The following is a 14952-nucleotide window of genomic DNA, read 5'->3' on the forward strand; positions in this document are numbered from 1 at the left end:
GTTTCAGTACACCGAAGGGCACATTGTGTAGATTTTTGGTTGTTGAGGGTAAACCTATAAAAACCTACTTCTGCTCCCTGCAGCCAGAGGCAACCCACACTGCAGAAGTATTCCTCCCCCAGGCCTGTGTGTGGGGAGCGGGGGTCAATTCCGCTCCGATTTCCATCCAGGAAATCCATAGAAATTCAATTAACACACTGAAGAAAATCCACAGAACAGTGATCACAACCGGCAATTTTTAATTCCAGCATTTGAGCTTGAGCCCAGTTTCGCGAATTGACCAACATGCGTGCACGCTGTGCAGAGAGACGCCGCGGAATCAGAGATCTGTGGCGCTGTGAAAGGGCGGGGGAAATTAATATACATGTTAGCCCTCTCTCCTTAATCTTACGTACATGCACTCACTGCTAATATCCAAACTCTGAACACAGCTGCCCTACCACAAGCATCCAGGCCTGTAGCGCAACACAACGGGTGAAATTTGGTGCTTGAAATGCATTCATATCCTCTCCACTTTGCTGATTTGTGTCGACGTGTTAGAGTCTAGCAGCACAGAGTGCAAGGACTCATGTATGTGGGAGAGAGGCGATGTTCAACTATAGCCATGGAAAATAAGGGACAGGTCGGCCTAGTGCAAAGGCACAGTCTTGAAAGTGAAAGTGCTCACTATACAGTTTAAGTATAAAACAACGTACATTACGGGGGATTAATGACAGTGGAGTGGATTGCAATGAGAATATGATAATCATTAAACCATGCTCGTTTGAAACTGCATGTTGTTGGTATTTTTAATGGAAGTTAGTGGCTATAAACACACTGCATATACAGTAACATTTACATAAGATTGAAACAGCAGTGTCTTTATATTTTTATATAGGCTGCCTAGTCAGGAGACACGGCACAGAGAAATCATTTAGCAATGGTATCGAACAGAAGGGCAATTATTTTCTTTCGCCGCGTAGGCTTTAATTTCAGTAATGGATTCGTCTCTCACTCTCAGGCTCTGATTTGTTGTGTTCCTCACAAAACGCGTTTTAATGCTAAAGGCACAACGACATGTTCCTGTCACCCGCACAAAATACAGCGCTCAAGCCACAGAAACCTCCCTAAGGGCACGCCATTAACTGGCAGGCCTGCAGACATCGGAAAGCTAGTCAACCTAGAGAAAGATTTGTCAAGCGTAGAGCCGTTTACATTGGCCACCCTCGGTATGCTCGCAAGCCCGCCGACATCTGAACTTTCCGCGCAGCAGGGAAGCCCACGCGATCACAAGAACACAGGCAGCGTGAGCTTGGGTTTCGACCTCCCACGGGGCAAAGTTTTCCAGAGAGACTGCACTCTTCGCCCCCTCTCTCCCCATCCCTCGGGATGTGTGGGGACGCGGAGACCAACCCCAGAGAGCGAAAGTAACACAGGGCAATACAGCCACGCTGTCATTTCGGCGTCTCCCAAGCATGTTCCGAGGCGTTATGGTTTCCGCCGTACGGTTAGCGGCTGAGAACAGGGCTGGAAGGATGTGAACGCTCTTTTGAAAATATCCCGTGATATTATCGAACAACAAAATGCCGAAGCACCCTTTTCCAGAATTATGAATCACAGGCGCTACTGCATTACAGCACAAATAAGGTATAAAACGAACTATCCACTTACTGACGTGACTATTTTTTTCCTGCTTCATTCAGCAGAAACTGAAAGTTTTCCATTCTGGTGCGAAGCTTCTGGAAACAGTAACTATGCCCCTGGCAGCCGCGTGCTGGCACAGACCAGTAAGCACACTCCTCTCGCCCTGGACCAACCACGGCTGCGCGTTTAACGTGCCTTTAACATCCTTTGAAATACTACACACTCATCCCAACGCAAAAACAATAAAATGGCACTTAATGTATAATCCTTTACTGACCTGGGGGGTGTGGGGCGGTTGTTTCAAGCAAATTCGCAATGCCTTTAATTATACTCACCAACCTTTATGATTACAGACATTAGGAAGTACAACAAACATTTGGAAGTATTTTTTCACACAGAAAGTGGTCACTGCGTCGAATAGCTTGCCAGGACATGTAGGAGGCACAAACACTGGGGGGATTCAAGACCAGGCTTGTTACAGCGCTACATACTATTTACCTTATAGGCAAACTAAGCAGTAGGTACACTTTAGTGGTAGAAAAAGGAGAGCATTGCCCGGCTGAATGGCCTGTTCATGTGATTATGTTATGTTACTCATTATCAAAATGATCCCCAGTCAGGAGGTGTACTCCCTTGACTGGAAGTTTCCTAGCACGGAGACCAGGCGCTTGTGATGCTCATAAACACGGCTGCGGATTTGGCGAGCCAACCCATGATTACAGTTCTTGAAAAGTCATGCAAGACACAACCTATACTTAAAAAACCCAAGACTTGCCCCAGACCCCCCAACCCCACCCCACCCCCCCAACCCTTGGCCTCACTGTTTAAATGGGCACAATTCATTGCTCGGTCATGAAAAAATTATTTTAAAAAACTGAGGTCATAAAATTGACTCTGAGAAGCAAGCCGTGCGACATCCACGCCCTTAAACACACAGACAGTCACACAGCTGCGATAGGTGCATGTGACTGACATTATGAAATACTTCAGACCAGGCAGCCTCGCAAAAACAAAAACAGGTATGCCCTAATGCAGCTGTAGCCGTGACCCTGTGTAATAATTCTTGTAATAACGTAATAATTCCTTCAATACCCGAATGGTATGACATGGTAGACAGATGTGCATAATTTTAATGAAAGAAAAACCTTAAGAAATCCACATGGCTGGTAACATCATGTTTAGTTTTAAAACGGTTAGACAGGAGTCATCGAATTACAAGCAGCTCATGCAAGTTTTTTTTCTTCTTTTTTTTTTTTGCTCAGAGGAAACTATTAAGAGCACCATACTGACATCTTCTGGCAGGAAGAGGTACTGCTGACAAATGAGGAATATTCACAATTGCTCCAGTGCAATAGAGGAAATTATGAAATTATGTGAAACACAAAAGGTCAGTAGGTCAGCTTTTGTTTTTTTGGCTTTTCTTTTTTAAACCAGCCCTCACAAATTCCAATGAATCACGGACATTTACAGGAACCCGTTTAAACTGATTTAGTGAGATAATACTCTCACCAAATCAATCGGCGCAATCAGGACTTCCACAGAAACAGTGGTACGGTCCCCAAGACAGAGGTGTGCCAGGCAGTGACGTCAGAAAACACACTTACCATCATACCCAACACTTTAACGTTTAACAGTTTAAATAACTGCCAGTAGAAATGAAAAACACACCGGGTGGATTATTCCAAATAAATTTATTTGCAAGTCCATCCACTGTACAGAGTTGTTTTTCGTGTTGGGATTTGAAGGGGAGGGGAAACGGAGTTCAGTGCAGCCTCACACTGCCGCGACTCTCTGCCTAGGACAGAAGAACAGAGACCAGGGATGAGTACAAGCGGTTTCATGGGGCCGTCGCGGTGAATACAGCGCAACAGTCTTTCCCCAAGAGGAACACAGAATACATGGCCGAGAACATCCTGGTCTAAACACATCTGGGACTGAACACTTAAAACAACCAGTCGCCGTCCCTGGCATTTTCACGCAGGTGGAGACAGACAAAATAACACAGAAGGATCTGAAAGGAAAGACGGACGAATTTGGGCGCGGTAACGCGGCCCCTCTCTGTGACGGTGAGGCCGGGGTACGTACCGCTGGCTCCGCCTCTACTCCAGGGCCTTAACGATGGCCTCGTTAGCCTCGATGCTGATCTGAACCTCCGCACGGGCCGCCTCGTCCGCAGTGCCCAGCAGGTCAGCCTGGGCCTTCTCCAGGTTCGCCTTAGCGGCCTGGGAGAGAGGACAGCGGATAATTACGCCCTAGATCAAACCGTAAACGTGTAAAAGTTTTTAGCTGGGAATGTGTAAATGAGTGCCTACTTTATTGTGAAACGTGTTAATCCGTGCTATTTTTTCAACATTTATGAAATAATATAATTTTGTCTTAAAAAACTGGTTGTCTTAAAAAACGTGTTCTGCTGCATAGGAAGTTTGAAAAAAAAATGTGATCTATAGTGCAGTCTGGCCCCACCCAGTTACAGATGAGCCAAACACCAAGAGAGGCACAGTAACACTTGAGTACTCTTGCAGAGTACGTTTTTGTCTAGAATTCAATCCATTTCAATTGTATTTGTATAGCACTTTTTTACAGAAGATTGTAACAAAGACACGTTAGAGTAACAGAAGGGCAAACAAACAAAAACAAAGCAGTATGATATCGATCAAATTATTGCGGTAAACTTCTGGTTTAGGTTCCAAATTATTTGGAATTTGGGAGAAAAAAACACAGTCCCTGTAGGGTAAAGTCTAGTCCACACTTTTGGGAAGCTAGCAGACGTGTGCAGGACAAAATGTCTGTGGCCTGGTCTTAGCTCTGAGTAGTCAAGTTTCACTTTCAATTAGCAGTAGTCATTGTGACATCAGCATTAGAATCAATGTTCAGTTAAGAACATTCTAATCAGATATTTGTGATTAGAATATTTAGTTAAGAACATTCTAATCAGATATTTGCGATTAGAATGTTCTTAATGGAAGATTCTAATCAGATATTAGTGATTAGAATGTTCCATTAAGAACATTCTAATAACGTATTTGTGATTAGAATGTTCTTAACTGAACATTGTAATCACATATTTGTGCTGTTGCACCTTAAATTTAGGTTTAAGAGTTTGCAAAGGTGTGCCGCCATGTTATATCGCTTTCTCTTCAGACCTCCAGGGCCCATCCCTGTGAGAAAGTGGGTGAGAACGTTCTAATGATCAGCGGTTCAGCAAAAAGTTTTGCGGAACCCGAAGGTGTCGTTAGCGGGGTCGGGACCGCCCGTCCCTGACGCGAAGCGCCCTTCGCGGGAACAAACATCTGTAACGGTGGCAGTAATGGCGGGGACTGAAAGGTCTCCCGGCAGGGGCTCCACACATGCGCTATAATTCACAGCCCCTCTAACCTTTACCTCCTTATTAACAGAGCACACTTCCGAGCTAGCTCACCTGTAGGCGCCACTCATCTATTCTGGACAGAAAGCCAGTGTCGTACGGACCGCTAAACAAGAAAAACGAGTGTGTGTACCGCACTGTGATAGCGCATGAGGCCACAGCTGGTGAGGCTATGCTGGATCATGTGTATTCACGTGACCACTCTCACCTGACGATGAACAAACAGGTCGAAACGTTGTCCCTCTAGCTCACTTTAACAGACATCACTAGGGAGCATTTACAGCAGTGTGTGGGTATCGTTTCCTCACTTTATGGATCATGCCCACTCTCTCACACACTCTAAAGTCTGTTTTGTAGTCCACCAAAGGAAAGCAAAGCCTTGGTCAGTGGGTGGGTCATCTCCTTGGTTAGGCCGAAGTGTGTTTAACGGGCAAGGGACCGATTGCACAATCGTGTTTCGCTAAACCACACCAGTGCCCTTCAGGGAATAATAAGCAGTGCGTGTTGAAGTGCTTTTGTGTAATACCACACTGGGAACATTGGTGACATGCCTTCAGTTAATAGCTGGGAATGCACTGGGCATGTTGGTGACGTGGTTCAGTTAATAGGGCACTGGGCATGTTGGTGACGTGGTTCAGTTAATAGGGCACTGGGCATTTTGGTGACGTGGTTCAGTTAATAGGGCACTGGGCATGTTGGTGACACGGTTCTGTAACGGGGTAGCACTCACAGTGAGGTCCAAGCTGTCCAGAGGGACGGCCTCTTCTGCCAACAGCTGCACTGAGGAGTCTGCATTCACAGCTACTGACCCGCTACTGACTGTAAACACAGATATCACTCATCATTTACACTGCATTGACAGCTACTAACTGCAAACACAGACATCACATCATTTAAACTGCATTCACAGCTACTGAATGCAAACACAGACATCACATCATTTACACTGCATTCATAGCTACTGACTGCAAACACGACATCACTCATCATTTACACTGCATTCACTGCTACTGACTGCAAACATATATACCACTCATAATTTACTCTGCAATCACAGTGACTGAAAGCACTGCTAACTGCAAATGCATGTCACTCACTAGAGTCAACATGGCATGTAACTGGCCCAGCTTTACAGAGTGTAGAAAAGGCCAATAACTTTATAAACCAGGCTATATCAATGCCAAAGGGAACCATAAGCAAAATGTAACCTGCACCCAGTGGAAAGATAATTCTATCTTTCCATTAGATACACAATGCATTTTCAAATGAGCTAGACCAAAACCCTTGTATTCACAACCATGAATGGAACAGACGCAGCAACTCCACAGCTGCTTCGAACTGTTTCCGTTCATTTCTTACGCATATTCAGCCGATAACACGCACAACACAGGAACAGCCAAGCCAGCATTTTGTTTCGAGATGTGCCTTACTTTTCTGTCAGAGGCAGACAGGAGTGCATGAACCCACTCTGAGCCAAAAAGCTGAAGCCATGTTACATTACATTACAGGCAGTTGGCAGACGCTCTTATCCAGAGCGACGTACAGCAAAGTGCACACCCATGACCAGGGACATGCATGTCGTGCTGTAGACCTGAACTTGGTGGAGTGACTAAAGGGAAACAGCCCAACTAACCAGGCTGCTGTTGGAAGCTGATTTTTTTTGCGAAAAAAGGTGAGTGTCTTCAACACAGCCCAAGGGAAAACCAGCGCCCCAGCGCAGGAATGGAGACCCTTAGCTGCTTTGGATGAGCCATTAAAACAGAAGCCCTGAATCACTGCGGTCGTTAAAAACCTCCGTGGCACTGACTGGAGGGAGGGCCGGTCCCTGGGGGCCTGGCCTGATTCCCGGCCCGGCCCTATAATCACCCCCCTGGTCTAATTGCCAAATAAATCCCTGCCTCATCTTCAGCTTACACAAAATGGCCGCCATGCATCACCTGGCTGTGCTGCACGTTAATTATGGGCAATGTAAATCGCAGTGCACGACAGGTATATTTTATCAAAGTCTGCTGAGGCCATGAAACAGCGTGTTGTAAGTGACAATAGAGGCTCTCTTCCTATGCTATATGTTAAAGCATTCGTAAAAGTAATGCGACACACAAAGAACCAAAGGGAACCACATATTATGGCATCAAACCTATTCTGTTGACATTTTAAGTATAATTTATTTACCCTGACGGCAACAAAATTCTTATCGTTGCCCAATACAGGAAGATTGATGTTGGTCATTTGGAGATAGGTTGTTGTGCCATAGCTGATATGCGATTCTACATTTTCAACCAATCAGAAGTGAAGCTGAACGTGAATTGAATCTCCACACCTTGGCAGACAGTTTGACGGTTTGAAACCGGCACGTTTCATAAAACAGGGAGGTTTTAAGATTTTCCAGTTTATACGTTTGAAAAGCTCATGTATACGTCTTGGCCTTGTGGCTTAACCGACAGCAACTGCCAGAACACAAGTGACTGCACAGGGTGTTAAATAAATCAGAGGTGCGCCATTCATCTGTTCCATTCAAGCCATGGACTTGTGCAATCCAAAATGAGGCTGACCGCCGCTTTCTCCGCAAAGACCGGGGCAGCAGGAAATGGGATGATAAGGTCTTAGCCTCAGAGAACCGGAAGAATAGGCCGTTTCCGTTACGCTCCTCTTCTGTTGAGCAACAAGCCAAAAACAATTCAAGCGCTTTCGGCGTAATGCCAATGAAAACTCGGGGCTCCCCAGTCATGTTGTTATTCGATTCGTACGAGAAGAAGAGCGGAACAGTCATGCTATAAAAGGAATGGTATTCTGGCCGTTTGATTCGATTAAATATTATGTGGGCTAAAACAATGTTGTTTTAAAGGAAAACGCCCATACAGCATCAAGCTGTGGACTGATCCGGACAATCATTCATTCTCCGACAGGATAGACGGTTGATGAGCAAATCTAAATTTGAATCTAAACTGTCACACAGACGGATGCATTCCATCCTCAACCGGACTTGATTCAGGATAGCGGCCAACTGCATACACCTCAGCCAGGAGTTAGCCACAGGTTAGCCACAGCCTGCAAGCCAAGCGCACACTGTAGTAATGGAGAGTTACTGAGGATGCTAGGTTTGGGCCCGATTACCTTGGCTTAGTTTTCTAAACGGCCGTTTACATCAGCGCCGGTTCACTCCTGCATCAGACCAAACGTTTAAAAATAGGTCACATTTGCAGTCTTCGGCTGTCAATGAGCATTTTTATAGAAACACCAGATCAGGTAAATGGTTTAACAAATTAAATAATTGAGACTATTTAGTATGAAACAGACTGGCCCTTGCTGCAGACTCCTGCTAGAGCACGACATTATCCCTGAAGTACTACATCCATTTGGTGCATTTCCATTATGGAAGATATTTACACTCATTCATGAATGACGTCATCCAAGTATGACAGCTCGGCCAGCAAAAGTAGGGAAATCATCATTGACTTACTCCTACAGCAGCGGACTCCAACCCCGGGCCTGGAGAGCTACAGGGTCTGCCGGTGTTCATTGTTACTCTACACTTGATTAACCAATTAGAGCAGTGGATTACACAGCTAAACTCACATCGCCTGGTTACGTGGGCCTCAACAGGGTGCTGATTTTAAGGTGAAAACCCAAAACCAGCAGACCCAGTAGCGCTCCACGACCGGGGTCGGAGACCGGTCCGAAGCGGGGGGGGGGGGGGGGGTGAAACGATGCGATTCGGGACGCTCACCGAAGTATTTGGCGCTGGAGCCGTCTTCGCCGAAGACGGTGACCACGCCGGGCCTCAGCACCTGCAGCGTGGGGACGTGGGCGGGCAGGATCCCGAAAGCGCCCGTCAGCGTCGGCACGTCGACCTGCTTCACGCTGGCCGCGTTGAAGAACACCTGCGGGTCGCACGGGGTCACGCCAGGTCAGGGACAGGACATTCCATCCCACAGCAGGGGGAAAAACATCTGCGAGTGTCACGGGGATTATGGTAAACACTCACGTGGGGGGAAACTCCCTAACTCGCATGGCTGAAATGGATCGCACGCTCAGCTGAATGTGCCGTTGAGAAACAGGGCCGACAGTGCATATTTATTTACAGATTATGTCCAAACTGTACTCTTTTCCACAAACACCGAGGATGCAGTCGCAGCCTCAGTGTTCGCATGTAATTCATTTGGAAAAGTACAGAAAAAAGAAAGACTATTTTTAAGGGCTCATATTGTACACCTCTACAGTGCTGATGTCCCTAGGAAAACGATTAGCGTGGGTTTAAGTTGCATAAACTATCACTATCCAGTTTTACATGTCCAGTGCCTCTCATGAGCTTTACCAACAACAGGCTGTTTTAGTGGCTGTGTCTTTAAGGCTCATTGAGATCAAAGAACCTCTGTTATGATTGGCTGGCTAGCTCCAAACAGCTGAGCACAGTCTGTGTAGGTTATCTGATGGCCTTGCAGTTAAAATCTCCATCCTGGACCAAAAATGAAAGGGAATCTATCCCCTGGCAGGTGATAAGACAGATGTTATACAGAAGCCTCTCAACTCTGGTCCTGGGGACCCACTGTGTACGCTGGTTTTTATCAAAGCCAATCTTAATCTTGATTAATTAAGGTTGCAGAAAACATGTTTACGTTCTACCATAACTTAAGCAGGGGTGCACAAGGGCTGATGCGTTTCAGGATTTTGTGTCTAATTGTTCTCTCAATTATTTAATCAAACATCTGGCATTTGTTTAAACATGAGCTACAGCTGCAAACTGCAAGTGTGTGCTAACAATTTTATTGCCCCCAAGTACAGGAGTGAACCAGCGCTGTCAGAAAACTAAAGTAATTGGCACAACAAAAACAAGAATGCAGATGGGTCCTTCAGAACCAGAGTTGTGGGTTAAACTTATTGGTTTCAGGTTTCCACACTCATAGCAAATAGGACCCAAATGATTTCACCCATGCATCAATATTTCTGCCATAAAGCGTTTTAATAATGAGCTTTAAGTCTAACCTCCATTATCATTTCTTAAGAACAATTAGCAGCTCATTCCAATAAACAGTCTAGCTTGTTACTATTATTGGAACAAAATATATAGAGTGGACCACCAGGACCAGAGTTGAGAAACACTATTATACAGGATATAACACATAATGGGATATAACGTATAATACCTTCCTGACGTTGCCCATGTAATGCATCTACAAGAATCATCCTGCTAGGGGGTGTGATTGTGCATACATCGATTACGAGATACGAGATAACCCATTACATTTTTAAGGGCAAGGAACAAACATAAGTCTAATATAACCTAAACGTGCAAATTTGTCCATTTTAGCACAAAGCGATTTAAGGATTTCACACTATGAAATTTGTTGGTTAAATTGTATCATGTTGTAGCTAAACGACTAACGTTGCTCACCAGACTAGCATACAACTCAAGCGTCAGTTGTTACATTTTGTTAGACGTAATCATTGCACTTTGAATGAACTTGCACATTATGAGAATATGACTATTTCAAGAAAAGACCGTTGCTACTGATTCGCAACTTTAAAATGTATTTCTTTCCAAGATTATATTTTTATATGCATGAAATATTCTATCGCTAAATATCGCTATAAATCGCTAGCTAATGTTAAATGGCTTAGCGAGGATGAGAAGCAAGATGGTGAAGCCAGCCTAAATTCGTATACGTATAGCTAATTATAATGAACTGTTAGCTATAGTTAGGCAGGTTAGCTAGTCAGCTAACTGTCAATGTGTGTATACTGACATCCAGATATGCCGCACATATATTTGACAGTTGAAACTACAAGCTAGTCGCTAGCTAGCTAAGCCCCATTGAATTGAATCGCTAGCTAATGAGGCGCTACATAGCTAGCATGCTAACCAATATCCATTGTTAATTATATTTTTGACATAATCGCACCTAAAAATGGTCCGAAACGTATATTAACCATTGTAATAATTGGGCACGCTGTCAGGCTATAGTGGAGTTGTACAATGTAATTTGAAAGCAAAACCATTTTGCCGAATTCGAAGGCCTGATAGTCCACCTCGGATTTTCCTTACCTTTGTTGGGGATGCAAACGTGAAGGACATCTGAGAAGCAGAAGCGGGTGCGTCGGCATAAAAGCGGGCCTGGCGCAAAACAGGTAGTGAACGACGGAGAAACCGGGCGGCTAACATTATGGCAATCAATTGAAAATTGGGGGGTGGAATGAGGAACAGCAGAAAGACAAGAACCCCAACTGTCAATCGATTCGACTGGAAGCGCCTGCTCGCTTAGCCAAGGACACACCACACACAACCGACCGACCGACCGACCCACAGAAATACAGGTCAAAGTTCACAGCTACAACGAATGCATTGTGGGGCCTGTAGTGTTTAAAAGGCAATTAACATGAGTTATCCAAGTTCGTGCTTAAAAAGTTCAGATATATCTGGTTGCTTAATATAATCTAGTGAACTCAAAACAGCATGAACTATCCATATACATTTATAATGGATTCATGAATAAGGTGTCTATTGGCTAGCTATATATATGTGTATGTTTTGTGCTCTCTCTCTCTCTCTCTCTCTCTCTCTCTCTCTCTCTCTCTCTCTCTCTCTCTCTCTCTCTCTCTCTCTCTCTCTCTCTCTCTCTCTCTCTCTCTCTCTCTCTCAGTATTTAATTACTAGCCAATTTACTGCCGGAGGGTGGCGCAATGAGAATGTCAGATTATGGACTATTGATAAGCTTCCGTAGTACTACAACCTTGATAGACCTTAATAAATAGTCAAAAAAAAAAATAAGGTAACAATGCCCCTCTCTCTCTCTCTCTCTCTCTCTCTCTCTCTCTCACAATATAAGAGAACAAGAAAACGGATGAATAACTCATATCAGTCACAAAATCTGATAAATGACAATAAACAAACTATATTGAAAGGACTGTGTGTATTTGTATGTGTGTTTGTCGTCTGCCAGGGATGAATCACAAGTTCTTCAGTCTATAATGTTATAAAGTCTAGCTGAATTAGAAATGTTTTCGGCGTCCTGATATATAATATTTCACATGATGAATTGTAAATGTATTTATTTATTCATTCATTCATTCATTTTTCAAATCTGCTTGCATAATATTAGTTACAGTGGTACACGAAGACGAAGGACGAGGATAGTTAACCAAGCACAGACAGGTTAACCGGCAAGCTACAAAAGCTACACATATTAGAAATAGTTTAACCATATTATTATTATAATTTTTTTATTTTTTTTTGTGAGCAGCGAAGCAAAACGGAACCCAGCCGCTTCTGCCAACATTGTGGTTACGAAATTGTCGCCTACATTTTGCTGAGATATATTATTTGGTAGCGTCATTCACAGAGAACCTCCTTATTAGACGGAAGGGGGGAACAATTATGAAAGTCTATTGTATAAGAGTCACAGTAACTATCTGCGCATCCCTCGTTCTCATCTCAGCTTTACCTCATCCACGACGTCACATGGTGCTTTCCCGACTGTGCTGTGGGTGTGTCTTAAGCCATAGGGTTTCATTCATAAATACGTTTAGCTTTTAAATCAAAATTAAGGTGTTCGGAGAAGGTTGGGTGCCATTGGTTTCTGACTAAATATCCCTGCATGGACCACATGAATTACAATTAGGTGAGTCTTCCCCCAGTCAAGTTGTTTTTAGTCTGTACGGATAGATTAGTTGTACATCATTGAAGAATGCATTGTCTTGCGTTTTGGCATCATCTGAAGTTGCCAATGAAAACTGCATTTCGAAAAATGAGCGTTGCATAAATGCGTATTTACCCCTTTTCCTTTCTCCAACATCCTTGCCGGTTAGTGAGGTGACAAGCTGATGCTCTGCGGTATAGGCTACTGAAAAGAATGTCGTTAGCAGCTAATGTAGAAAAGCTAGCTATAGGAATTAAGTGGCGAAGATGGTGGATCGACAGTCAAGAATTCTTAAAAAAATAAATAAAATAAAAAAATCACATAAAGGGGAATACATGCAGCCAAGTTTAGGGTGAACCGTGTAGCTATTGCACATAATTTGTATATTCCATGGAAATGAATATATTTATTCAACTGCAACTCTTTCAATAGAATATGCTGGTGCTCATTTCTAATTGCACTGGGACGGCGACCGCATTGAATTATAAGAATGTAATATTGGGACGATTAGCTATTGGCATGGATACTGGAGACATCACCACAAAGCCTGTATGTTTTCAGGCTTTTCTCTTGCACACTGGACTGAGAAAATGTATCGATTTTTAAAAACGCAACGTTTAGTCGCTAAAAATGGGTGCTGACACTTGTTCCATGCGGTAGCCTACATGGCGGCTGTTTGATATCACGGCGCTTACATCAAGGCTGCCAAATGTATTCCTTTATTTTCTGTAAACAGTTTTACAGCTCTTCCTCTGAAATGCAATAATAGGCTATGTGGTATTCGCCCCAGCGTCTTACTTATAAACGTATGATTAGAAATAAAATAGGTGCCAACCATAATCATAGGCAAATTATGGCGCAAATGAAATCGTTTGGAACTGAGTAAAACATTACCACCCGTTTCGTTATATTAATGCATTATTGTAGTATAGACGGGGCTATTCCGTTTCAGATGCAGTGACAAATCTCTCTAACACACACGCGCGCGCGATATATTTATTTTGAACTGTTCAGAAACGGTCGGCCAATGTCTTGCATTAGGCTACTGCCTGCGTGAATACAGGGATAAAACGGACTGAGGAATGTGGCTGATCTGGGGCACGAGTGGAAAAGGCAGATGTGAGATTGGGCAGGATCAGGGGGAATTACCGAGAAGTCGTTGCTGAATTTACTGCCTTCGCTCTGACTATAGAGCACAGTCTGTCACAAAGAGTAGTTCGGGAACTTGGGGATACGCCATTATAACGCGTTATGCCTAGTTAAAGACTCACACATGAAGCGACTTATTGACGAATAGCTTATCATTGCACATACTTTAGGTTTGATATCCCGTTGCGGGCAGCACTAGACATCGCGAATTTTGAATCTGAAACAGAGGCTGTGTGAGCATACTATAACTAGTTAAGAATATGAATGTAGTTATGGCTAATTTACACTGAAACATATATGCTATATATTATGTTTGGATGGCACATAGGCTAGCTTACTGTGTGGCATATTTTAAAATTGTTTTAACTGTGCGCGTTAGCCTACATAACTCATTTATTGTGTAAACTGTAATCAGTTGATTACTTTCATCCGGCGTCTGAGCTTTGGGTTACAGCAATGACCTAAAACTACACACCCTTTTTTCCAATGTGGATCATTTATTCACTTCATGCAATAGTTATGTAATCCACTGTTGTAAAACCTTTCCTGAACCACGAACATTTTGTATACTTGTGATTGGACTTCTTACGACAAATTAATTTACCACGTGACACAGTATGTGAAACATAAACACTTACGCAACTGGATCCAAATTATTTCACGGGGATTACGTGGGGTGATGTCATCAAATTATGTGCGGCTGGATGACTGGAATTTGATCAGGTCAAATAAACATGTCAGCACAGTTTGAATACATCAACCAAATGTAAATGGCGTAAGATTGGTTGTGACGTTGGAACACCACATCAGTCAAGGGAATGAAGGTTGCATTTCATTATGCACATGGGTTGGCTTTACTAACGGTGTACTTTTACGCACTGATTTTCTACCAGTGTATCTGGAAAATTGATAGGTGATCAAACAAATGGGCTGCTCCCATTACTTAATGTACTACTTGCCAGGATAACCCTGCCCAAGCTAGGCTTTGAAAGAACTGGTTGCTGGTTGACCAGCTAGTTCAGACCAGCTCCATACTCAACATGGTTTCACCAGGTCAAGCTAGGTTTTGAAACAGCTGGTAGCTGGTAATTCCATAATGGAAGGGAATTCTACTGGGGAAGCCATTCAATTTTGGAGTTCTAATACAATTGACATTTATTTGTACTCAACAACCTGCATGAA

General features: G+C 43.6%; 1 protein-coding gene across 2 annotated transcripts; it reads right to left on the minus strand.

The window, feature by feature from the left end:
• Positions 1-3295: 3295 nt before the first annotated feature.
• Positions 3296-11320, minus strand: atp5f1d (ATP synthase F1 subunit delta). 2 transcript variants are annotated; one of them, XM_061239677.1, is made up of 5 exons: positions 11031-11320; positions 8715-8868; positions 5718-5806; positions 3709-3845; positions 3296-3414 (listed from the first exon to the last, which is right to left on the minus strand). In XM_061239677.1, exons 1-4 carry the CDS (start codon positions 11145-11147, stop codon positions 3723-3725), a joined length of 483 nt encoding a protein of 160 aa, XP_061095661.1. In that variant the 5' UTR covers positions 11148-11320; the 3' UTR covers positions 3296-3414; positions 3709-3722. The 2 variants fall into 2 exon arrangements, with proteins under 2 accessions (XP_061095661.1, XP_061095660.1); XM_061239676.1 differs by having other exon boundaries at positions 3296-3418.
• Between the last annotated feature and the right edge of the window lie 3632 nt (positions 11321-14952).

This window comes from Conger conger, chromosome 4, assembly GCF_963514075.1.
Source record: "Conger conger chromosome 4, fConCon1.1, whole genome shotgun sequence".
Classification (NCBI taxonomy): domain Eukaryota; kingdom Metazoa; phylum Chordata; class Actinopteri; order Anguilliformes; family Congridae; genus Conger; species Conger conger.